Genomic DNA, 25,728 nt, shown 5'->3' with positions numbered 1-25,728 from the left:
TGTGTAAAACTGTCATGGTGGTGGGGGGTGACTTATCGTCCTTGCCCCAAATGGAACAAGCATGGCCTAGGCCCGGTCTCCCTGCCTTCAGTACCAGAAGTCTGCTTTCAGCCATGGTTTAATAAAGGAATATGTTCCTTTTTTAAAATAACAGACAGAGAACACACACTTCTAAACACCCAGCCCACAGGCTGATATTAACTTATGTCTAACTTCTAACCTTTTAAGGGAGGGGAAAACTTTTTTTAAAATTGCTTTGAATGCTGGAAGACACCTGTGTACCTTCCAGCTGCATCCGTTTTCAGACAGAGGTTGGGCAGCCATCTGTCAGGGACTCTTAAGTCGCTTTGCTGCGGGTTGAGCTGGATGTCCCTTGGGGGTCCCTTCCAACTCCAAGTCTCTATGATTCTCTCCTTGCTTTTTTGTGATCTTCTCGGCCGCCCCCCAGCTTGGTCTTCCCTCCGGTGTCCAGCAGGTGGCGTTGCGAGGACAAGAAACCACTCCCCAAAGATGCGCCCCTCCCTCCCTCCCTCTCTTATTTTATATATAGAGAAAGAAAGACCACTGAGTGGGAGCCTTATCTCGCAGCGCGATCCTGATCGCATGGAAATGGCTCATTATGCAAACTCTCTCTGCTTTGGCGCACAGAGGGAGCCCCGGAGGCACGAGGACCCCGAGTCGAGAACAGCTCTTGCCTCCGCTCCGATTAAAACGAACGAGCTGCTTTTGATGTAATCGCGCAACAAAAGTTTAATGGGGATTTTATTTCTTCTGAAGTCAGCTGTCTCCTCCACGCATCGCCCCTCGCGCCGCAGCCCCTTAATGCGGGGCGACGCCGGAGGGGCGCAGCCCGAAGGACAAAGGGGCTTTTTGAAATTTAAAAACAAAAATCTAAATCTTCCCGTCGTTACGTCACGGATCACAATGCATTTAATCTCACGGCCTCGTTTGGAGTTTTTGCCCCCCTTCTCCCCCCGCCCCTCGGAGGCTGTTTGTCATTTTAATAGGGATGCTGCAAAATATATATATCGCAGAACACAACATGTAAGCAAATAGGCTGGGATGTTTTGGCGGAGGAAAAAAGGGTTTTGCGGGAGAGAGATTTTCCCATTAGCGGGCGAAAGGGTTTGCGCAATAAGGAGCCGCAGCGCCAGCGGGCTAGCCCTGTCCGTGTCCCCCGGAAGTCCCCTGGAGAGCCAGTGCCGTGGCCCAGCGGCGAGAATGTCGGGCTACGACCTGTTTTCGAATCCCGCTCTCGGCCAATCACCCTGGGCCAATCACCATCTTTCTCATCCTAAGTCTACATCGCAGGGTTGTTGTGTGGATTAAATGACGAGGAGGGTAGAACTATCTACTTAACCCTTAGCGCCCTGGAGGAAAAACTGGGGGCGGTCATCAATGCAATAAATCAAGAATAAAACGACCAGCCTGGTCATTACTAGTGGCGAGAAGGAGGGCGAGAGAGGGAGCGTTCTTCTCCCAGTGGAGGGACGGGGGTCCAGGGCGAGAAAAGAACGGGCGGAGACAAGAGAGAATATAAGACTTATTCCAGTCCCTGTCCCGCTTGCAAGCTCCAAGGATGTGGGCCGGGCCGGACGGGGCCACCTGCGGGCCTCTCGGCCTTGCTGGACGAGCATTTCTCACCTGGGAGGCCAGCAGGGCGACGCGCGGCTTATACATGCCCGAGAATCTCCTAGCGCAAAGCGCGCTTTCTTTGCAAGAAGATGGGCTCAGCTTTAATGGGGGGCGATGGCGGAGTTTAAGCCTGCGTGTGCTGAAGGAAAGCGCACCCCCGTCCTTTCATTGCGCTGCATTCCCCCTTTTTGAGCCAGGCGCCTTAGTTTCAGAGCCCACCCGGGGCCACAACTGGAGACGCCGCGCAACCCCTGCCTCGCCGGATGCGCAAAGCGGTCTTCCCGGCACGGGGCTACCGCGGGGTCTCCTGCTCCTCCTGGCCGCGCCTCGAAGGGCCAGGCTGGGCAAAGGCGAGCCTCGCAACCGCCTTCCCGTCGCTCCGGCGCCGGTCGCGGCGACCTTGTTCCCGGGGACTTGAGTTATTTATACGGACATCAAGGGCGAGTGACTCCGCGACGCTGAGAGGAGCGCAGCCGGTCTGGCGTGGAGGGGCGAAGGGGTGGTGGGTCTCCTCCTCTCGCCCCGCTAAGCCTTTCGGCCTTGCGTGGGCCACCTGCCTGGGAGACGGCCGGCCTTGGGCGCTCTTGACCCTTCCGGCTGCAAGGCTACGGTTCCCAGCAGCACCCGAGACGAACTACAGTTCCCAATATTATTTGGGGAGGGCGTTGCGCGCTGTGAAGGCGCGCGCTTAGCCTTCCAAGTACATGGGTATTGGAGAGCAAAGGGAGCGGCGCCTCCGTCCACTCGCCTGGCGCGCCCAGCCTTGACCACGTGCGTCTGCTTGAGGCGCAGAGCTCTCCAGCAGCATCTACAGCTGACCGCCCAGCTCGGCTCAAGCACCCTCGGGCCGGCTACCTGCAGGGTCGGGTGAAGAAGCGGCAACGCCCGGCTATTTATATTCATCCATGGGGCAGGGTGTGTGCGCGCGCCTGCGGGGCTGCAGCCCCCCAAAGTTGCTGTATTGACTTTTGAAACTGCCCTGATGGCGGCCGAATCTCCACGGCCCTCTTGGTCTTTGCGCAGTTTCTTATTTCTTGCGGGGGGGGGGCTAGTTTGCCTTGATAGACCTGCCTAGTTGCGCAGCGGGACTTACCCCCCCGCTTTTTAAAAAATGCTTCATTACTGCCGCTCCCGGCAAGAGGCTCCGCCCATCCCCCGTTCTGGCGGCTAAATGTCAGAAGGAGGGCGGAGGGCGCCGATCCTGGCCGGGCCGCTTCTCCACCTGGCGGGCGAGGGCTGTTGCTCTGCCGGCTGGCAGCGCTCGGCCTCCCTCGGGGCTCGGGCGGGTTGCCAAGGAGCGCCGCGCGAGGCACCTGCCGGGGACAGAGCCGGCGCGTCTCCGGGCGACGGCGCCTCGGGAGCGCCCCCCCCCGCCGGGTCCCTGCCCCGCCCGCCAGGGGGCGAGCAGAAGCTCCTCCGCGGGCCGGCGGCGGGTGTGTCCGCGCGCGCGCGCTGTGTGCCGTCGGACACGTAGTGCTGCCTGCGGAGGAATGTGGAGGAGAGGCTGAATGGAGGGGGGGGTCATCAGGAAAGACCCGCCTAGCTCTGTGTAAAGTGAGGGGGGCGGGTGTCCGAAGGCTAGTCCGGCGCCAGGTAACCTTCGAGGGCAAAGGCCGGTGCGCTCCGCCCGAGGGGGCTCCTTGCCGGCCCGCCCAGGCCCTTCCCGGCTGCTGCGGCTGCTCCTTCTCTCTCTCGGCCGCCGGAATGAATCCTGCCCTGCCCAGCAGCCGGGAAAGTAGGTCACTCGCTCACTCCCCGCCTTGGCGGCAGCGCGCGCGTGTACCGAATCGCGGCGCGCACTGTTCTCCCAAGGGGGCGTTTGCGGGCCAAGGAGCGCTCTTGGGACGGCGCGGGAGCGCTTGCCTGACCAGCCTCCCCCTCCGGCCACTCCTGCGGCGCGGGTCCCTCTCCAAGCGCCCTTGTGGGGCGGGTGGGGGGCCGGCCTCTCTCTCTTTGGCAGCATCATATCTAGGCGGCGGGGTGGGGTAAGGGGTGCGATAAGATGCCTTTTTGGCTGGGGCAGCTGCAGCCCGCAAGTCCCCAAGAAAAAAGCGACCGTCACACTGTCCCAAGCATATTCTACGAAACCGGAGATCATAGAACTGTAGCGCTGGAAGGGACCCTGAGGATCATCTAGTCCAACCACCTGCAATGCAGGAATATGCAGCTGTCCTTTACGGGGCACGAACCTGCGACCTCTGTGTTCTCAGCACTAGGTACCAACCGACGGAACCACCCAGAACAAGACGGAGACCGTCCGGCTCCCGTCAGTCGCCCAGCGGGGCCGGTGGCTCCGGGGGGCGGGAGGCCGAGGCCGGCCACACCGGGAGGAAGCCCCTCTTGAAGGATGGCCTTGAGACGGGCCCACCTGGCGGAGTTGTCGTGAGGAGGAGACGCAACACGGGTCTCCCCGTTCCCACGAGGCACAGCCGTCAACGAGGAGCATCGATGGGCAGCATGAGGGGGGCTCCCGGGACCTCCCCGTCTCTGCTGCCATGATTTGGACGGAGGGGGTTTCCTAAGGGTTATTGGGCGTTAGAAATGTGCTGGGGCGTCGGCGCAGCCGGGAGAGCCTCGCTCGGCTTGGCTCTGCAGCAGAGCCGCTTCCCACCACGGTGCCCATCGGGAAGAGAGGCCGGCGTGCCTCTCCCTCTCTCCCCCCAGGAGGGACCCGGCAGCCTGCGCCCCCTCCTCACGATCCTCTCCCGCAGCCGCGATCCGCGGCCCTCCGCGTGGCCCCTCCAGGGCAGCCCGCTTCGCTGGCTGCAGAGCCTTTGGGGAAAGACGTGTCCACAGGGGGCTTGGGACGGGCGGCGCCTCCTCCCGGCCCCGGGGGTCGCCCTCGCTCGGCTGGGCGCTGCTTTGGGGGCTTCCTAGGGAGGGGCCCGGCCTGCGCGAGGCTTCCTCTCCTCAGTTAAGGCGGCATCGCGAGCAGTCCCCCCCCCCCGGGCCTGGTCTAGAAAGCGACTCCGACTCCCCTTTCTGTAGAGGTGAAGCTGCCGAATGTTCGCCGGAAAGTCAGGCGGAGCGGAGCCTCCGAGACGCCGGAAAAGAGGGCAGGAGGGGCGGCTCGGGGCGCACCTCGGCGCACCCACAGAAGACCCTCTTGCAAATTGTCTAGGGTGGGGAGAGGGGCGGCATCGGCAGGGAATCAAAGGCTTTTAGGTAAACAGGTTGAAACCCGAGGGCGGGGAGCATGGAAGAGTTGCCGGGCCGGTAGATGCGGAAGGGCAGTCTCTTCGGACGCCTCCCTTAGCTATGGAGACTGGGCAGAGTAGGATTCGCCCTCAGATTCAGGTCACCTGAAAGGAAGGGTTTCCTCAAGCTGCGTGGAGTTAACCTATGGAACTCCCTCCCACAAGAGGCAGCCATGCTTCTGAAGGCCAGTTGCTGGAAACCAGAGTGAGGGAAATGGCTCCTGGGCTCGAATCCTGCTTGCTAGTTTTCCACGGGCATCTGGTTGGCCGCTGTGAGAACGGGATGCTGGACTAACGGGCCACTGCCTGATCCAGCAGGCTCTCCTTACCTTCTGATGTTTTGGACCCTCGTGTGAAGAGGAGAATCCTTTTCTCTCTCTTGCTGTTGCCTCTCAATCTCTTAAGGAGCCACAAGACTCTCCCTTCTTCACACCGGAGGCAACAGGTGATGCTCCACAGAAGGAAGAGCCAATGATGTTGGGGAGGGGGCTGGAGGTTGCAGGTGGAGAAGAAGGGCCTCAGCAGGGCTGACCCCAAAGGGGTTTAGTCTGTTAGAGGGCAAACACCCCCCCCCAGTTCCCAGTTAGGCCACGATAATGTTAGAACTGGATCTGAGGTCCACGAAGGCTCACCTGGTCCAAAAGGGGGGCATTTCAGGCACTGCGGCCGCATGTGGCCCTCCAGCACTCTCTTAGTTGGCCCTCGTGACTCTCCCCAGGCCACACCCCCTCACTCGCCCTGCTGCACACCCTCCTTGAGCGATTGCCTGGCTGGGAGGAGAGGATCCCCAAACCCTCACCCTGCCTTTTGCTTGCCAGCGTGGAGGGTGGAGTTTGCATCTACTGCGCTGCCCACTTACTTTCTGGCTCCGCCTAACCGTGGCATGTCGCCCCCCCCCAAGGTCCAGTGGGGGCTGTGAAACCCACCATCTCATTCTGCTCTCAATAGCGGGCAGAGGCCCTTGCCTGCCACTTGTCCTCAATATCTGGCAGATCGGCCTTGCACATAGGGGCTCCGGTTAACTGACACCACTCATAGCCCCTGACATGGGCGCGTTCTCTCTCCAGTCCTAAATCGTCGAAGGCGAAAGCCTCACGGTTGAACACAGAAGTTCCCAGGCGCAATCCCCAAACGGCATCTCTAGGGAGAGCCTTGTTCTCTGAAACATTGGGGAGCGGCTGCCAGTCAGTCCTGAGCTAGCTGGACCAATGGTTTCGCTCGTCCGAGGCAGCTTGGGCCTGGGCTCAGTGGCAGAGTTGGGACTGTTGCATGGAGACAGCCCCATCTTCGACCTCCCAGGTGGGGCTGGCAAACTCCTTGCCTGAAACAGCCCCAGAGAGCTGTTGCCAGTCAGTGCAGGCAGCACTGGCCTAAGTGGATCAACGGCCTGTGCCTGAGGCAGCTTCCTGTGTCCAAATGTATCTTTCCGTACATGGGAGCCCTGGGTCAGTGGGGGGGGGTCCTTCTGCAGGGAGGGGGAGGCCTTTGGGTGCCTCCCAGCTTAATTTAACGGCAAACCTCCTTCGCCCCATTGCATTGTCTTCTGTGGCTGTTTGGGTGCTGATGAGCTTGCACGTAAGGCTATGTGGCTGCCTTTCTGCTTGAATTTTCGTTATGTGCCCTCTCGCTGCCCTGGTGTCCCCTGCCCCCACTCCCTGCCCGCTAACCCACGGATCAAACCCTGCAGGGGGCAGAAGCTCTCTTCCACTGACAGCAGTGAGCAAGCAGGACCAATGGTCTGACTCTCATGAGTCACCTTCCTACGTTCCTGGACTTTGAAAAACCCTAAACTGGTTCTTCCAGGGGGCTCAGCCCCCTCTCCTGAGAAGCCTGGCCCTTGTGGGAACATCTCCTCCTTGCTGGGGGGGCGGGGCTGGTGATGCGGCGCATCCTTGCCTGACACAGCTCATGATGTACATGCTAGAGAGCATGCGCAACTTCTGGGGAAGGAAAGAGTGAGAGAAAGAGGCCACAGCAGCTGGTTTTCAGACGGTTTCCTTTATTCCCCCCCCCCTGCACAGCCAGGGCAGGGCCTCCCCGGTAGTGGCCCAACTTGGAACAACAGAACGTGGCCATGATCCTGGCCAGGGGCTCGGGGAGGGGGACCCCTGTGGGGTCACAGCTGGAAAGGGGAAGGGGCACGAATCACCTCCCACCAGCTCCCACCCCCCTCCCTGGGCACCCTTCCAACAAGGCCTGGGTGCCCTGCCTGCTTGGCTGCTAAGAACAGGAGCCAGGGAGGGAGGGAGGAAGAGAGAGGGTAGCAGCCAAAAGGGTTAAGAGGCAGGACCCCCACCCCACCCCCACTCCGACCTCTTTGTCGCTCAAGCACTGCTTGGCCATCCCCTGACCCTGCCTTGTCCCCTAAAAAAATGGCTGTTTAAATTTTACTCTTTAAAAAAAGCCATGGGCAAATGGTCCCAAACGTGGTGTTTGTTCTCTGCCTTGCCTCCCGGCCCCAGATCCCGGCCCCTTCCCTAAGAGCTGCCAGGAGGGTCCTCTCCAAGGATACCAGCAAGACCCTTGGACCTGGGGCTAACACTGTTGAGGACATGCTGCAGTCCTCCTCCTCCTCCTCCTCTCCCTCTCCCCACCTCCTGGGGTGTGGGCTATACTGACTGATTCTGGACACACCCACCCAAAACTAGACCCCCTCCCTCCCTGGCAATTGGAGCATTTCACTTGCAAGCATTGGGGATGTTCCTGGCTTCCATCTCTCTCTCTCTCTCTCTCTCTCTCTCTCTCTCTCTCTCTCTCTCTCTCATATTGCATACAGATCCACAAAACTACAATTCCTGGTGTGCTACGTTTCTACGTAAATTGGTCCCTGGTGGGCCCCCCCTTGCCCTCCCCCAGCTCCCCCCCCATCCCTCTCCCCCCAAGCCTTGTCCACTCCGGGGAGGTGTCTCTCCCACCTGCCCACCCAAAGCCCTTCTGCCTGCAGACCCAGCCATAGTCCTCAGTTCCACAGGTCGGGGTGGGATCAGTCCTGGTTCCTTCTCTCCTGTGCGCAGTCTCCTCAATTCAGTTTATAAGCATTGTCATGGGACATGAATCTCGAGGGAGCTTGAAGGCCGAGGGAAAACTTGTGCATTGGGTTTTTTAAAATTTTATATGTGAACACAGACATTACAAAAAAGAAAATGGCGGGGAAGAGAATTGCACCTTTGCTTGGAAAGTTTGTTCAGAGTTCCCACCTCTCGGCTGCTGGCTGGCCTTTCCTTTGGTCTTGTTGGTGGCTGCCCAGCCCTGCCCAGGAGGGGAAGGATCCTGAGCCATCCAGCAACTTGGATATCTGTCCTCCAAGAAGCTCCCTGCCTGCTTTGGCCTGGAGCAGAAGGGGAGCGGAAAGGGGGCCTCGCAGGCAGTGTGGGGTGGGGTGCCCCATGGCCCAGGCTAGCCCTCTGTCCCAGAATCACAGAACTGCAGAGCTGGAAGGGATACCAAGGGTCATCTAGTCCGACCCATTGCAATGCAGGGATCACATCGGCTTAGTTGGTGCGGTCCTGACAGGGGCTGCGGCAACTCCATTTTTGTAATCCTGGCAGGGTGGGGTATATGCGCCTCCCTCTTTCTCTCAATTCAGCAGGATTTCTCAGGGAGCAAAGCAGTTGTCCAGTAGTTGCTAACCGAGGATTCGCTCCCGGGCCCTGGGTTCAGGAGAGGAGGGTGGGGCGGGGGTGGGGAATTCCTTCCCGTGGGTGCTCTGTTGGGGCCATCGGTGGCGAGCGTGTGGGATATTGCTTGTAATTCCATCCTGCGGGCGCGAAGGAAGTGCCTGCCTGCCCGCTCGCCCGCCCTACACGGTCCGCGCCTACAATCCCCCCTTGCCGGCCATGGGCGGGGGGGCCTTGGAGAAGGCCCAGGAGGGGGCCTACCTTGATGCTGCCAAACCCCCAGGCAGAAAAAAGGGGGAGGAGGAGGAGTCAAAGCGCTGGGGCTCCAGAGACCAGTGGTGGCTCAGCGTGGCTCCTCCACGGTCAGCGGATGATCACCGCCAAGGCCAGCACCCCGGCCAGCAGGGCAGCCTGCAGGGCCCCCGCAGACCTGGCCCTGGCCCCGGCCCCGCGCACCCCACCCCCTGCTGCCTGCTGGACCCCGCTGGGGGGCTGCAGAGATGTCCGATGGCACTTCCCCTTTGGCTTGGGCAGCAGGCCCAGGCCGGGGGACTTGTGCTCGTAGTCCGCCCCCTCGCTCTCCTTCCAGGGCCCGGCCGGCTTGGTGGTGCGGTTACGGCTCTTGGTGCAGTTCTTGCCGGGCTTCCGGTAGCCGGGGCGCTGCTGCTGCCCCGGGCGCTGCTCCCCTGGCCGCCCTTTGCCCTTCTCCGTGGAGGAGTGGAGCGGCGGGTGGTCTCCGGGGGGTGCCCTGTCGGCTGACGGCGGGAAGCGCACCCCATTCACCTGGTGGTGCAGCGACTCGGAGGCCGCGCAGCCCCGGAAGCTGTCCGCCGTCAGCTCCTTCAAGTCCAGGCCGCGCAGCTTCTCTGGGAACTCGCAGGCGGCGCTGGAGCTGGAGCCCCGGAAGCGGCGCAGCCACTCCCAGAGCGACTGGGCCCGGCAGCCGCAGTGCCAGGGGTTGCTGTTGAGGCGCAGGTACTCCAAGGCCTCCAGGTGGGCCAGGGCCTCGCCCGGCAGCTCGGAGAGGCTGTTGTTGAACAGGAAGAGCAAGGTGAGTCGCCGCAGGTCGTGGAAGGCTCCCCGGTGGATGCTCTGCAGCTGGTTCTGGTGGAGGAGCAGCCGGTCCAGGTTGACCAGCCCCCGGAAGGTGTTCTGGTGGAGGCTCCAGAGCCGGTTGCCATGCAGGAAGAGGTGGCTGAGGTTGACGAGGTCGACGAAGAGGTCATCGTGGAGGTAGCCCAGCCGGTTGTCCTGCAGGTAGAGGTACTGCAGGTTGTGGAGGCCGGAGAAGATGCCGCTGGGCAGGGAGCTGAGGCCGCACTTGTAGAGGTGCAGGGCGTGCAGGCGGCTGAGGCCCTGGAAGGTCTTGGCCGACAGCTCCTGCAGGTTGGGGTTGTCGCCCAGGTCCAGCTCCTCCAGGTGGGAGAAGCCGCGGAAGGCGTTTGGGTCCACGAAGGTGACGTTGTTGGAGTAGAGCCAGAGGGTGACCAGCGAGGGGCTGAAGTGGCCGCGCAGCAGCAGGGAGATCTGGTTGTTCTGCAGGAAGACCCTCTCGCTGTCCTCAGGGATGCCCTCCGGGATGGCGAGGAAGTTGTGGGACTGGCAGCTGACGGTCATGGGGGACGGGTAGCAGACGCAGTCCGTGGGGCAGCCACCCGAAGAGGGGAGGTCCAGAGCCAGCAGAAGCAGCAGGGAGAGCTCCAGGCAGCTCCCTGCAAGAGGAGAGAGAGGAGGAGAGACATCAACAGGGTGGACTCTGCAATCAGAGACACAGAACTGCAGTCGGGAGGGAACCTAAGGGTCATCTAGCCCAACCCCTGCAATGCAGGAATCTCAGCATCCATGACAGAGGGCCATTCGACCTCTGCTTAAAAATCACCAAGGAAGGAGAGTCCACCATCTTCCAAGGCCCAAGCTGCTTGCAGTGCATATCCAGGCAGAGAAGGAGAACCTCTACAGTCAGCTCTGGCCATGGGCTGTGCCCCACTGAGCTACAAAAGGGCCAGAGCCCCTGCTTGGCATGCAGAAGGTCCCCGATTCAACCCCTCAACAGCATCTCCGGGGGTGTGGGGGTGCTGGGAGAGGCAAGCTTGTGCCTGAAAATCTGGAAAGCCGCTGCCAGTCAGTGTGGACAATACTAAGTGGGCCAAGGTTTTGGCAAGGCAGGCCTTTCTCTGTATGTGTTTGCTTTACTAAGCCTGCAGCCCTGCGAAACTCTTCTGTCTGCATGGAAACAATACAAGTGAAAGCACACGGCTCTCTCCCCCCCTGCAATCCTAGGAACTGCAGTTTGCTATGGGTGCTGGGAGCTGTAGATCTGCGAGGGGTAAATGGCAGTTTTGGGCGGTTCATTCACACCACTGGAACTTGTGGACATGCAGTGAAGCTGAATGTCGGAAGACTCAGGACACGTGAAAGGAAGTTCTCCTTCATGCAGTGAAACTGTGGAACTCCCTCCCACAGTAGGCAGGGATGGTCACCAATAGAGATGGCTTTAAAAGAGGATCAGACAAATTCACGGAGGAGGAGAAGTCTTTGCGGAGGGCTCCTAGCCAGGATAGCGATGGTCTTTCTCCATGGTCAGAGGCAACTGTGCTTCTGTTGCTGGAAACCCCAGCAGGGCCAAGACTTGCTCTCAGGGTCAAATCCTGCTTCGGGGTATTTGGTTGGCCCCTGTGAGAACAGGATGCCGGACTAGATGGGCCATGGGCCTGATCCTGGAGGGAAGTTCTGGTGTTAATTTACAGGACTGGGCTGAGTGGCAGGGCTGGCACCCCGCAAGAAGCACCCCTGCCAGCCTGGCTTCGTGCCCAGCCCCCCTCCCCTTCTGTGGCACCCCCTGCCCCGTGGCCAGCCTGCCCAGCCCCCCAGCAGCCTGGCAGGCTCCCCCGGCTCCTGCCACGGGTGCCCACGAGCCACAGCTCCTCTTTCCAAGTGGCCTCTTGGGCACTGCATTCCCGAATATTGCCGGAGAAACGGGATCAAGGCCAGAGCAGCCCCCCTCCTGCCGCCATTCATTATTTATGCTCTGAAATATTAATGCCCTGCCCTTTGCCAAGTGGCACCAGGGTTGCCATAGCATCCGACTGCTCAAGACGCTCCAGTGCACTCCTAATTGCCATTTGGGTTTTTAAAATTTTGTGGTGCGCATATATATATATATATATATATATATATATATATATATATATATCTACTTAAGACACCCATGTGAAGCCTCCCAGAAAACTTTCTGGGGCTGTTGCTGAGGGGGGTCCCTGAGAGGCTGAAAAGTGTGTGTGTGTGTGTGTGAGAGAGAGAGAGAGAGAGAGATAGAGAGAGGGTTGGGGGGGATGCCCTGGGCTTTTCCGAAACTCTCAGCACAGAGTTAAACTGTGGAACTCCATCCCACAGCAGGCAGTGATGCCCACCTACCCAAATGTATTTATTTTTTATTTATTTGTTAACATCCTTATGTTATATCGGTAAACGTTGTCATATTACATTACAGGACTTACTATAATATACTGTAATTTCCAACATGTATACAAAAATTATATACAAATTTTATATACCTAGAAAGAAAATGAAACAAAAAAGAAAGAACAAAGAGAAAAAACAAAAACAAATCCCCCCCAAATCATATACATACCAACACACTAGACTTCCTGTCTTTCCCGTTGTATATTCCCTTTTTACAAATGAATGTACTCTTATTATTGTATATTTCTTTACATATTATCTAATACATTCCTATATCAATATGTGCTCTTAGTCTTATTTCTCAACTCAGTCTCACTCCAATGTCAATCAAATGCTAGCATAGATAGCAAACCTTTACTGTATTTTTGAACATATGTTTTATATTTATCCCACTTTCCCATAATTTTTTGTTTTGAGTTGCCTCTCAGGGTCTTTGTTAACTGCACCATTTCAACAAATCCTTGTAGCTTGTAATCAACCCAAATGTCTTTCAAAGGATATTGGACACAATCTTGGAGGAGAGCAGGGCGACTGATGGCTCCTGGCCGCAATGACTCCACCCTGCCTGCAGAATCAGAGGCAGCGGCCCTTCTGAACGCCTGTGGCCACAGGAGGGGAGAGTTCGAATCCAGATTAGGGCTTTCTCATAATGGACATCTGGTTGGCCACTGTGTGAACAGGAGCCTGGACCCGATGGGCCATGGGCCTAACCCAGCAGCCTCTTCTTACCGAAAGCACAAGAGGGGTTCTCCCCCCCCATTCAATCCCACAACAACCCTGAGAGGTAGGTCAGGCTGAGAGGCAGGCCCTCATCTGACACTAACCACTACACCGCACAGTCTTTCAGGAAGTTGCATGCTTGCAGTGGCCAACAGCACCCTTGAAAAGCTTGTCAGCTTCTTCCTGTTCTCCAGGGAGCTAGTGCCCGTCCCAGGCCTCAGTTTCCCTCTCAGGGCGGAGGGCAGGCCCTCCTTTTCCACCGCCCCAGTTTCGCCTGGAGCCCAAAGAGCACAGGCAGGCAGGCAGGTTGTCCTTCCGCATCCGGCATTCCCGGCTCTGGTGCAAGCAGGCACGGAAAGCGATGCACTCGGTGGTGTGAGAGCGCCTCCTCCCAGGCCTTCAGGCCTGCTCTGCATGGATCTGAAACACAATCTTGGAGAGGCAAGTCAGGCGCACACACCGCCCCGCCTGCCCCCCCCCTCCGAAGACACAGGCATCTTCCTCTCCTCCGGCTGGGTGTGTGTGTGTGTGTCTTCCTTCTGCACCCAGGATCCCTGCGCGGTTCCCTCCGCCTCTGCCTCCCCCCCCCCCTCAGCCCAGGGCTGCACAGACAGCGAAGCCGCGCTTTTAAAAAACCCACATTCCCTGCCAAGGAGAAGCCGAAAATCCAGAGCAAGTTATGCAAAGTAGGCCGCCGCGATGCGCATTGATGTGCTTATCATTTTACATAATTTATTCTTCTGTGGCCAGAAACAAGCCTCCTCCTCCTTCTCCTGGCTTCCCTGTACTTTTGTTTTCCCTGCCACCATGAGGGCTAGAAGATTGCCACCTTGAAATGTTTTTTTTAAGCAGGTAAGCAAGCTGAGATCTTTGAGACGCCAACTCCTCCTTCGTTTCTTGTTTCTCTGCACTTGGTGATAATTGAGAGTTGGCCATCGGAGGAGGACTCTGGGGGACCAGGTATCCTGGCAATGAGCAGCAGCCTCTGTCCCTGCAGAATCTCTGGCACCTAAGACAAGCAACTGCAGAGGAGGAGGAGACCGAGACACAGGGTGAAATTGGTCTTGAACCAGCGAAACTGTCTCAGCAGTCCCTCTGGCTCAGGAATGCCTGCACTGACTGGCAGCATCTTCCCCAGCCCGACCTAGAGATGCCAGCAATTGAAACAGGGGGCCTTCTGCATGCCAAGCAGCTGTTCTTGGAACTGAGCAGTGGTCCTTGCCCGCCTCATAGCACGTCAAACTGCTTGTTCAGCTAGGCCAGTATTGTCTCCTCTGGCTGGCAGGGGCTCCAGTAAAGAGGAAGAGGCCTTGCCTACCACCTGCCAGTGGAGGCTGCCCTCGTGGCCTGGGACACATTCTGCATGCCAAGTGGTTCTGAATGAAGGGGCTGCTTTCAGGAAGGAAACAGGAAGCTGCTGGGGTTTGGGCCTGGCACCTTCTGCATGTGAAGCACGTGTTCTCGGCTTCTGGGCTGGGGCCCTTCCTTAAGATGCAGAGAGCTCTCTTTGTCTCCCCATCAGTTCTCCAGAATCTCAGGCAGAGGAGGGGAGCCTTTTCACCTGCCTCCTGACCCTTTTAAATGGGAGGCGCCTGGGGGGATTGGCACTGGGGCCTTCTGCATGCCAAGCAGGGGCTGGATTCTCCTCTGTCTCTCCTCCCTCCCAGGAACACATGCACAGGGCTGCGGATTCTAGAGATGCCACACTGCCCTGTCAGTCTCTGGGTTCTGTGGGGTTTGAGCCAGTGTTGCCGCTGGCCCTCCTCCCCAGGCACAAATCCTCTCTCCTTTTTTCCTGCCCCCCGGAGAGCAGTGCCTCCCCCCAGCACCCTGCTCTCCCTCTCCCCCCCCCGGCTTCCCCTCCTCACTCAGGTCTGCCTCCCAAGCCTGTCCGAACTGCACCCCACGTGACTCTTCTAATTGGGCACTAATTAGGCATTGCTTAATGGATGCTTGAAATAATTTATCTCCGGCTCTGGACAGCCAGGAGCGCCGCCTCCCTCGTTAGGACTCTCCCTCGTTAGGAGACTCTACTAGAGGGACGTGCTCAGTGGGGGGGGGAGAGGAGGACCCCCTTCCTTCCCTCGCTCTCCCTCCTTCCTGGGGTGCCAGCCTGGCCGGGAGGAACAGGTGCAGAAGCATAAGGTCCCTTTTCAGGGCCCTGGGAAGACACATCTGGGAGATGAGGGGTCTGCAGATGGGCCAAAGCAGCAGTCCCAGATGTAGGGTGCATATCTGTGCATGCATGTGCAGGGAATGGGGTCTCCTTCTCCTTAACCAGCTGCAGCATGCCAGGGCAGTTCATGAGCCACCTGAGGAGGAGGAGGAAAGCCCACCTTGTGAGCAGATAGGGGTGCTTGGCCTGCATCACAGGGCTGGTGCTACCTGCCCCTCACAGGGGTTGCTGCTGGTTCTGAATGCCAGTTGAGTTGCTGGAAACCACAGTGGGCACCTGGTTGGCCACTGTGAGGACAGGACGCTGGACTAGACAGGCCACTGGGCTGATGCAGCAGGTCTATTGTGATAGCAGAACCTCCATGCCCAGGAACAGTCTACCTCCAGATGCCAGGTAATGGGAGAATGCTGTTGCCCTCAAGTCCTGCTTGTGGACTTCCTGTTGAGGCTACTGTGAGAACAGGAGGCTGGACTGGACAGAGACCCTTTGGCCTGATCCAGCAGCCTCTTCTGATTATGCTCTCCCCGTGCGAGGTGCTGGGCACAGGCCTTGGAGATGCAGCTCCTCCCTCCCTCCTCAAAAGCACCTGGCCCAGCTCTAGGGATGGTCTCCATGGGGCTGTCCCTGCAGAGGCCAGGCAGCAGCAGCAGCAGCAACCGCCTCTGCCTTGTTTACAGCTCAGCAGAGAGTTTGCCGCTCCTGGCCACTTTGGGCTGGGCAGAGCTCCAGCACAACAGAGGGGTTGAGAGAGAGTGGCAAAGGCGCCCATGGGGCAGCTGGGGGGCTAGTGCAGCCTCCAGTCAGCCAGGTGGGCCTCTCTGCCCCAGGACAGACTCCAAAAGCTGCCTTAGTAGACATCATTGAGCTCAGTGTTGTCAGCACTGGCTGGCAGCAATGCTCCCCGCCCCCCCCGCCCCACCTCTCTGCAGGGTCTATGGCTGGGGTCTTCCCCAGACCTGCCTGGGTGGGACATAAGTTCAGCATCGCTCTCTCCCCATCGGCACCCTCGTTTTCCTTAGCGGGAGGAGTCAGAGTAAGCGGAGCCTGTGGTGTCGACTCAATTAATCAATCAGGTTTAATTGGCTTTGGGAAAACCCTTCTCGTCAATTAATCCCCACTCGGCCATGGAGCTCATAGGTTGTGATATTGAGCCAGCCCCTGCCTCTCTCAGCCTAACCTACCTCACAGGGTTGTTGTGGGAAAGGGGAGAGCCATGCACACCGCCTGGAGCTCCTTGGGGGGGAAAGGTGGGATGCAGATGCAATCAATCAATCAATCAAAAATAAATAAATGAATAAATGAATGAATAAATAAATAAATAAATAAATAGATAGATAAATGTCCCTGATTAGTCAGTCTCTCTGTGAATATATCACCACAAACTCACACACACATCCTGTTTTTCGTACAAGTGGTTCTAAGAGCTGCTGGCAGCCCACGTTTTCACGAAAGAAGCCTTCTACCTCCCCTTAGTCCCAGGAGGGAATCTCGGAGCTCGGCTGGAGGCCTCTGAATACCCGTGGTTGGGATCTGCAGGAGGGGAGAGTGTTGCGCTCAGGCCCTGCCAGCTTGTGGGCTTCCCTTTGGGGCACCCGGGGGAGCAGGAGCCTGGACCAGACTGGCCACTTGGCTCTGATCGAGATGCAGGACAATTCTTACGGTCTCTCAAGGTGAAATCTGTACAGATTTCAGCTGATGGATGGGTGGTCTGGGAAGAACCAAAAAAGAGCCTGCTGGGTCAGGCCAAAGGGGCTCATCCAGCCCAGCCAGCTGCTCTCACAGTGACCAACCAGGTGCACATTTTGGGAAACCTGCAAGCAAGACGTGAGCACAAGACCCTCCCTGTCCGCAGACTGTCTCGCCGGAGTGGTGCATGCACTGGTTATCTCCCACTTGGACTACTGCAATGCGCTCTGCGTGGGGCTACCTTTGAAGGTGACCCAGAAACTACAACTAATCCAGAATGCGACAGCTAGACTGGGGACTGGGAGCAGCCGCCGAGACCACATAACACCGGTCTTGAAAGACCTACATTGGCTCCCAGTACGTTTCTGAGCACATTTCAAAGTGTTGGTGCTGATCTTTAAGGCCCTAAACAGTCTCGGCCTGAAGACCAGAAGGAGCGTCTCCACCCCCATCATCCATCCCGGATGCTGAGGTCCAGCTCTGAGGGCCTTCTGGTGGTTGCCTCCCTGCGAGAAGCGAGGTTACAGGGAACCAGGCAGAGGGCCTTCTTGGTGGTGGCGCCCGCCCTGTGGAACGCCCTCCCCTCAGATATCAAAGAAGTAAACAACTATCGTATTTTTCACTCTATAAGACGCATCAGACCATAAGACGCACCTAGTTTTTGGAGGAGGAAAACAAGAAAAAAAAATTCTGAATCTCAGAAGCCAGAACAGCAAGAGGGATCGCTGCGCAGTGAAAGCAGCAATCCCTCTTGCTGTTCTGGCTTCTGGGATAGCTGCGCAGCCTGCATTCGCTCCATAAGATGCACACACATTTCCCCTTACTTTTTAGGAGGGAAAAAGTGAGTCTTAAAGAGCAAAAAATACGGTATCTGATGTTTAGAAGACATCTGAAAGCAGCCCTGTTTAGGGAAGTTTTTAATGACCGATGTTTTAATGTATTTTTAATCTTTTGTTGGAAGCCGCCCAGAGTGGCTGGGGAAACCCAGCCAGACGGGCGGGGTATAAATAATAAATTTATTATTATTATTATTATTATTATTATTATTATTATTATTATTATTATTCTCTCCTCCTGTGGTGGCGGCAGAGCAGAGCCCTCATGGGTAGCAGCCACAGATAGTGCTATCCTCCTCCACGAATTTGTCCCAACCTCTTTTAAAGCCATCTAGGTTGGCGGCTATCACTACTTCCTGCAGGTGTGAGTTCCACAGATGAACACTGCCCCGTGTGAACAAGTCCTTCCTTTGGTCTCTCCTGAATCTTCCCACATGCAGTTTCATTGGATGCCCCGTTGTTCTAGTGTTACGATAGGAGAGAGACTCTCCTCTGTCCGCATTCTGCGTGCTTCTTACTCACCTGTTTCCCTAATGCTGCAAGCCTTCTGTTTGGGGGGTCCTAAGAATGGATGCTTTTGAATTCTGGCGCTGGAGGAGACTCTGGAGAGTCCCATGGACTGCAAGAAGATCAAACCTCTCCATTCTGAAGGAAATCAGCCCTGAGTGCTCACTGGAAGGACAGGTCCTGAAGCTGAGGCTCCAAGACTTTGGCCACCTCATGAGAAGAGAAGACTCCCTGGAAAAGACCCTGATGTTGGGAAAGAGGGAGGGCCCAAGGAGAAGGGGGCGACAGAGGACGAGATGGTGAGGCTACTGACATGAGTTTGACCAAACTGCGGGAGGCAGTGGAAGACAGGAGTGCCTGACGTGCTCTGGTCCAGGGGGTCACGAAGAGTCGGACACGACTAAACAAAAACAAAGTAGGGGTATCTCTGCATTGGCCCCAAGCTGCTCCTGCTGCCTGATAGGGGAAGGAGGACCCCCCCCCCAGCTGCCTGGAATCTGCCTGCCAGAGTCCGGGGCCTCCGTGTGGCCTGAAGATGTGGAGCCTATGCGCCCTCCTCCCTCCTTCCCTCTCGCCTCGCAAAGCGGCGTCATAAATAACTGACAGATCCCAGCTGTTTGGAATTATAGTTTCTGATAGAGTGACAGCTGCTTCCAATCCCCCAGTAATCGCCCCAGCAGTTTCTGGAACATAAAAATCACGGGAGATAATTTTGTCTTTGCATAATTTGGTTAGGCAAGCTGTGGCTTTAATGGCAATTATGACCTTAAAGGCAGAAGGGGTGGGCTCTGGGGCCACCAACCTACTTGCCTTGTTTGTCCCGGGGGAAGCATCAGGACTATTTAATGGGGGTGGGGGGGAACCCCCCTTTTGCCCAACTGAGTCTGAATAGCCTTGGAATCCAGGGATTCCCTGTCCAGGAGAAAGGCTGTTCTGGGTTTGCCTGTGAGGACAGGGACCACCTTTCCCCCCTCCCCACCTTCCCCAGTATGGAAAATGGGTCGGAGGGGCGGAGAGCCCCCTTTCACCCCATTCCAGGAGCACCATGCCAGAGACAAGGGAGGGAGCAGCCATGGAGGTGACCCTTAACCTTTGTACCGTAGGCCACCTTCTGGACGCGCAAAAGTCAGAGGTTGATCCTGGGGGCTGCCGTTAGTGTGGATGTGCAGCACTAGAGCAGACAGGATGAGGCCTTATCAGCACCTGTGCTCAGAGATCCTCACTGGTTGCGGCTTCGCTACCAGGTCAAGTCCAAGGAGTTACTATTAGTATACAGAGCTCTTAACAACTTGGGACCAGCTTGCTTGCAGGATCGCTTTGTCCCACACGTGACCATTTGGCCACTTTGATTGGCAGAAGCCACAAGATGCCTCTTCCACATTTGTAAGAACTTGATCAATTAGTGTGGCAGCCCCTACACTATGGAACTCCCTGCTGATTGAGAATATTTCATTCTCTTGCTAAGTATGCCGCTTTAAATGCACATTTTATACTTGACTTCCTTTGGTAGTGTTTTCGTTTGAATTTTTTTTTTGTTAACTTTGCTGTGTTAAATGTGCATTCTGTAGTTGACCTCCTTTGCAACATTTTATTTTGAAATCTTTAAGATGATATTTTAGTTTCCTGTTAATTATGTTGCCTTGAATGTATACTTGGATGTTTTAATGCGTTGTAAACCGCTTTGAGATTTTTTTCCTTAAAAATATAAAGTGGCATAAACATGAAGTGAATAAAAAGGTGCCTTTCTGCACTCTTTTTGGCTCCTCCTTAAAAAACAACTTTTTTTTAGACAAGCCTGTCTGGAAAGCTGATGCAAGTTTTGATCTGTTCTTTTGTCTATGGTAAACTTTTCAAAGGTCTTAAATTACTGTGGTTAATTCTTTTTACTGGTAATTTTGATTTTTTTAATCTTTTTGGTAAATAGCTTTGAGGTTGTTTTTGTTTCGTTTTTTAAACAATCAAGCAGTGTGTACATTTTATTAAATAAATAATTATATTAAGAAGAGATTGATACATGCTCCCGAATCTTGAGGCACCCAAGCGCCATTCTGCACACCTGCAACATCCATGCCCAGTTATGGGCGCTGCACTTTCCGGAGGGTGTGTTGCTTCAGAGGAAGGCAGTCAAGCTGGAAAGCAATTCTTAGGCTACCAGGATTAGCCCCCCACCCCCAATAGCACAAACAGGGGGTGCTGAGGCTGGCCATGTGGCTGTTTTGTGATTCGATGTTGGGTGGCAAGGTTTGAACGTGGGACCCTTTCCTGGCTTGAGGTCTATAAGCTGGGGAAACTCAGCCAGATGGGAGGGGTATAAATAATAATTAAATAATAATAAGCCGCTATGCCACATATGTCAGCATCTTAAAAAGCAGAGACATCACCTTGCCGACAAAGGTCTGTATAGTTAAAGCTATGGTTTTCCCAGTAGTGATGCATGAAAGTGAGAGCTGGACCATAAAGAAGGCTGATCGCCGAAGAATGGATGCTTTTGAATTCTGGTGCTGGAGGAGAGTCTTGAGAGTCCCATGGACTGCAAGAAGATCACACCTCTCCATTCTGAAGGAAATCAGCCCTGAGTGCTCACTGGAAGGACAGATCCTGAAGAAGAGAAGAGAAGACTCCCTGGAAAAGACCCTGATGCTGGGAAAGATGGATGGCACAAGGAGAAGGGGACGACAGAGGACGAGATGGTTGGACAGTGTTCTCGAAGGAGGCAGCGGAAGACAGGAGGGCCTGGCGTGCTCTGGTCCAGGGGGTCACGAAGAGTCGGACAGGACTAAACGACTAAACAACAACATGCCACACCAGCCCAGCTCCAGGCAGGCAGTGCTTTGAGCAAGACCAGGAGACAGACATAAGCCCCTCAGAAGAGCCTGCAGGATCAGGCCAGTGGCCCATCTAGCTCAGGATCCTGCTCTTCCAGTGGCCAGCCAGATGTCCCAAACGAAAAACCGGCAAGCAGGACCTTACTGCCTCCACCGATGGAGAACGAGGCCATTCTGGCTGGCAGCCACAGACGCCCCACAGATGCGCTCCGGGCTGCCTCGGGACTCTGGGTGCGTGAAGAACGGGACCCTCTCTCTTGCCGAATGCCAGCGGCGAGGGATCTCATCCTGCGTCCCACCCCGCTGGGAGGAAGCAAGGAGAGTTGGTGCGGGGAGAAGGACAGGGAGGGGGCGCCGTCTTCCAAAGGTCGTCCTGAGGCTCCTCCCGCCCCCGCCCGCTTCAGCTTGCCACTTATTGCAGTTTTAAAGCCAGCCATAAATCCCATACTGTAATAATGGGGAAAATCAATAGCGCAGGCTGAAACTCAAGCTTCCTCTCGCCTGGCCCAGGACCTCCCCTCGGGGCCCTTCCTTGGACCCAGACAAATGAACGCCGGTGGACGGATTAGCCTCCACTCCGGGCTTGGCCTTCCGGGGGGGGGGGGAATGGGAGGGCGGGTCAGTTGGCTGGGGCGATTTCTTCCCAGGGCTTTCTTTCCTCGCCACCAGCTCTCTCTCCCCCCCCCCCCCCGCCAACCGCATGCTTTCAATCTCAAGGATGAAGTTACCAAGGAGAGGCGCTTCCGCAGGAGAACATCTCCCTCCTTGCTCCGCTCGGGGACATCGGGGCGCCAGGAAGGGGACACCGGGCGAGTCAGAGGAGGAGCCTCGACTCCCTTCCCGCAGCTCCTGGCCCACCCTGGCCTCCTGCCGGCCGGCCTGGGACCTTTGCGACAGTCGGAAAGGTCGATGGACAAGCAGCCCAGCCCTGCACTGCACGTGGAAGGACTGTGGTGCATTTAAGGCAAGCATGCAGCTTCCTAAGAATATAAGGCGAGCCTGCGGGATGAGGCCAGGGTCCCATCTGGTCCAGCATCCTAGTCTCACAGCGGCTGATAGATCAGGATGCTGATAACGCCAAGGTTGCGGGTTTAATCCCCATAAGGGACAGCTGCATTTTCCTGCACTGCAGGGGGTTGGACTGGATGACCTTCAAGGTCCCTTCCAACTCTATGAAACCAGATGCCCCAGTGGGAAACCTCCAAACAAGATCTGAGCACAAGAGCATCTCTGCCCTCATGTGGTTTCCAGCAACTGGGATTCAGATCCAACTGTGGAGGCAGAGCAGAGTTATCAATAGCCCCCCCCCTCCATAAATTCATCTAAGCCTCTTTCAAAGCCATCCACTTTAGTGGCCATCCCTGCCTCCTGTGGGAGGGAGTTCCATAGTTTAACGCTGTGCTGCATTAATACGTCCTTCCTTTTATCTCTCCTGAATCTTCCACTACTACTACTACTACTACTACTACTACTAATAAATTTATTATTTGTACCCCGCCCACCTGGCTGGGTTTCTCCAGCCACTCTGGGAGGCTTCCAACAAAGATTAAAAATACATTAAAATGTCACACATTAAAAACTTCCCTGAACAGGGATGTCAGCTTCACAGGATGTCCATGCCCCTGTCATTTACCCCTCTCAGAGCAGCAGCCCCCATAACAAACTGTGGTTCTCGGGGTTCTTTGGAGAAACCATGTGCTTTAGACCTATGGCTTGTGCGCAGACAGTAGGGTTGCACAGGGCTGCCTGCAGCCTTCGATAAAAATGCACACACCGAGAAGTTCTACATTGCCAAAACCTTGGCCCACCTAGTACTGTCCACACTGACTGGCAGCAGCCCTCCAGGTTTCCAGGCACAATGTTGTCTCCTCCGGCCCTTGCTGGAGATGCCATTGGGGGTTGAATCTGGGACCTTCTGCATGCAAAGCAGGCGTCCTTCCCTGCTGAGCTGCTGTCCCTCTCTCGGAAGGGCCAGCAACAGGCTGCCACTGGCATGGGCAGGCAGAAACACCCAGGGCCTTAACCGCCTCTGACATTGAAAGGGAGCTAATGCAAGGAGCCAGCCGCCCCCAGCGCTGCCAGCAAGAGGAAGCATCGTGCAGGCATCTATGCGGGGCTGGGGGGGGGGTTGGGAGCAGAGCCTCCCCCCATCACATCTTCCCTGACGGCTGGCTGGGGGCAGGTGGGGCAGGGTCAGCCAGTAGCCTCCTTTGCCCCCTCAAGCTGCCTGGGAACCCAGCCCCCACAAGGCCAGGCGCTCTTATGGAGCCAGCAGATGCCTGCTCCTCAAAAACAAATTAGCACCGATCCACCTGGCTGTCTAAGCGGCCATTGGGGAATGTGCACGGAAGGAGAGTAATGGCTCTTCAGGCAGGTTCATCCGCTCGCTCCTGCTCCCACCCCAGCAGAGGCTGCAGCCAAAGAGGATGTGGGCCTTCATAGCAGGGGGCAGCGGTCTGCCTTGGCCCCCGGGTGGAGAGCACCTGCCTCCGAGGGCTCTGCTCTCCTGCTTCATCTGACAGAAAGAGGCCCTGCCCAGCCCCACCTCTTGCCTCCTCTCCCCATCTCTGCTCTTTCGAAAGGGTCTGCAGCTCAGTGGGTGGAGCACATGCTTGGCATGCAGAATGCCCCCAGGGACGCTGAGAGAAAGGCTCCCTTCCGAAACCCTGCAGAGCCCCTTCTCCTTTAGCGTGGACGGTACTGAGCCAGATGGGCCGGCTGTCAGGGCAAGACCCGCTGCAAATTGGCCGCCATTCAGAACCAAGAGGACTGGAATCTTGGTTTCTTTTAGAGAAGGGGAAATCCAGCCCAGCCCCCTGCAATGCAGGAATCATGGCTAAAATACCCCTGACAGGCGGCCACCCACCCTCTGCTTAAAAACCTCTAAGGAAAAGGAGACCGGCACATCCCGAGGGAGTCCGTTCTGCTGTCAAACCATCAGAAAGTTCTTCCTAATGTTTAGTTTCTTGAAGATTAAATCCTTTGGTTCAGGTCCTCCCCTCTGGAGCAGCGGAAAACAAGCATGCTCCCTCTTCCATGTGAGAGACCTTGAGGTACAGTCGTACCTTGGAAGCCGAACACCTTGGCACCTGAACAAATCGGCTCCAAAGCGATCGAAACCCGGAAGGGAGTGTTCCGGTTTTTGAACTTTTTCAGAAGCCAAACGTCCAGCGCGGCTTCCAATTGGCTTCAGGATGCTCCTGCGGCCAATAGGAAGTCGTGCTTTGGTTTTCAAACAGCCTCCCAGAATGCATTCTGTTCGAAAACCAAGGTACCACTATATTGAGAGGAGACCTGATGTGGTCACCTTTAATCTCCTCTTCTCCAGGCTAAACATCCCCAACTCCCTCAATCGAGGCTTTGTCTCCTCTGTCATCTCTCTGCTCTGCAGAAATACTCGGCTGGTGGTGAGCAGGGCAGGGCCTTTTTGGGTGTAGCCCCGTTTGGGGAATACTCTCCACCAGGAAGAGCCCCTGGAGTGAAACTGAATGGCTCTTGGGCTCTGAGCAATGGCTTTTTATTTTTAAAAAATCTGAAGCCTTTGAAAATAACCCGGCATTTGACTACTTGACTTCTGGTGCATCTACCCAGGAGTAACAAAGCCTCACCAAACACCCAGCAGGGATGACTTCTGAGCAGGCGAGGCTCCATTTCTTATTCTGTTTACTTGCTATGTATGTCATTTTTAAAGAAACTGTATTATGGATTACATTTTTGTAAAGAAAAAAATCATTTTACATTCTTATTAAATGAGCACACTGCCTTGGAGGCTTTCTGAATAGAGATGTGGGAGGTAAATCTTTTGAGATAAATAAAAATAACAATAAATGAACAAACAGGCCTCAGATCTTGTACTCCCACCCAGTGCCAGAAATGCAACTCACTTTAGTCGCACCCCGAGAAACTTGGGACTGGTTCCTGATGCAAGACGATTTGGTGGCTGATGCTACGTGGCATGTGGTAGCCTTTGCCAAACTGGTGCCTTCCTGATATTTTGGACTACAAATCCCTTCTACTCCAGCCAGCAGCCATATTTTTAGACTACAACTCCCATCAGCCCTTGGGAGCACAGCCGTGTTTCAGACTACAACTCCCATCAGCTCCAAGCCAGAAAAACCTCTGGTCCAGATTCTTTGGGGCATTTGGCCACTGTGAGAACCGGAGGCTGGGCTGGGGTGTATGTGTCCTATTTGGCCTGATCCTGCTGCAGCCAGTGGCCGTTCTGATGCAGGCGGAACTGCAGGAACAGTCGGATAACGGGAATGACTCCCTGCTGAAGAGCTGGTGGATCTCCCTGCATGCTGGAAGCCTCCGAGCAGAGCCACTGGGGACACTCCAGCCCAGGACTCCTTGCCTGGACTCAAATAGGCTGAGCCTCTTCCCCTTCCTGCTTTTTTCCAGACGGGTCTTGCAAGTGGGGGGGGGGGCAGGAGGCACCTCTCCCTTTGGAGGAGCAAGATGCTCAGACCTGCCTCTTGGCCTCAGGGGATCTCCTGTCTCAAAGGATCTCTGTTGCCTTCTGGGCACCTAGGAGTGCAGCAATTCGTGGGCAGAAATTTCCTTCCCTCCTCCTTCCTTCTCTCCTCCAGAGGCTTCTCTAGGAACAACAACAACAGCAGAAGCAGCAGCAGCCGCTGCTGGTGCAGAGCATAAGAAGCTGCTTTATACAGAGTCAGACCACTAACTCTGTATTGTCCACACTGACTGGCAGCAACGCCTCTGCAAGGTTTCGGTCTTTCCCCCAACATTACCTGGAGATGTTATTAGGGACTGAAACAGGGAGCCCCTGCATGCAAAGCAAAGGCTCTGCCAGTGAGCTAAAACCTCTCCCTAAAAACAAAGCAAGGTGCTAGTCCTCATGCATTTGAATAAAAGCTAAATTGAATAGGAACATAGGAGCCTGCCTTAGAGCGCTGGCCCACCTAGGGTTTCAGGCAGCAGGGTCTCACCCACCCCTGTTGTCTACACGGACGGGCAGCAATGACTCTCTGGGATTTCAGACAGGGAAATCTCCCCCAGCCCTAGCCAGAGATGCTGTCAGGGATTGGACCTGGCACCTTCTGCATG

At 56.0% G+C, this 25,728-nt stretch overlaps 1 protein-coding gene across 1 annotated transcript in view; it reads right to left on the bottom strand.

The window, feature by feature from the left end:
* Positions 1–7,686: 7,686 nt before the first annotated feature.
* The window catches only part of RTN4RL1 (reticulon 4 receptor like 1), a 62,458-nt gene continuing 44,416 nt past the window's right edge, over positions 7,687–25,728 (bottom strand). The window contains exon 2 of the mRNA XM_083587852.1: positions 7,687–10,161. Coding sequence (XP_083443978.1) covers positions 8,813–10,161 — 1,349 coding nt within the window. The 3' untranslated portion in view covers positions 7,687–8,812. The remainder of the gene's footprint in view (positions 10,162–25,728) is intronic.

The sequence above is a fragment of the Podarcis filfolensis genome, assembly GCF_964270895.1.
Source record: "Podarcis filfolensis genome assembly, chromosome: 15".
NCBI classification, from domain to species: Eukaryota; Metazoa; Chordata; class Lepidosauria; order Squamata; family Lacertidae; genus Podarcis; species Podarcis filfolensis.
The sequence above is the reverse complement of the archived record's forward strand: the minus strand, read 5'-3'. Positions and strand labels throughout refer to the sequence as shown.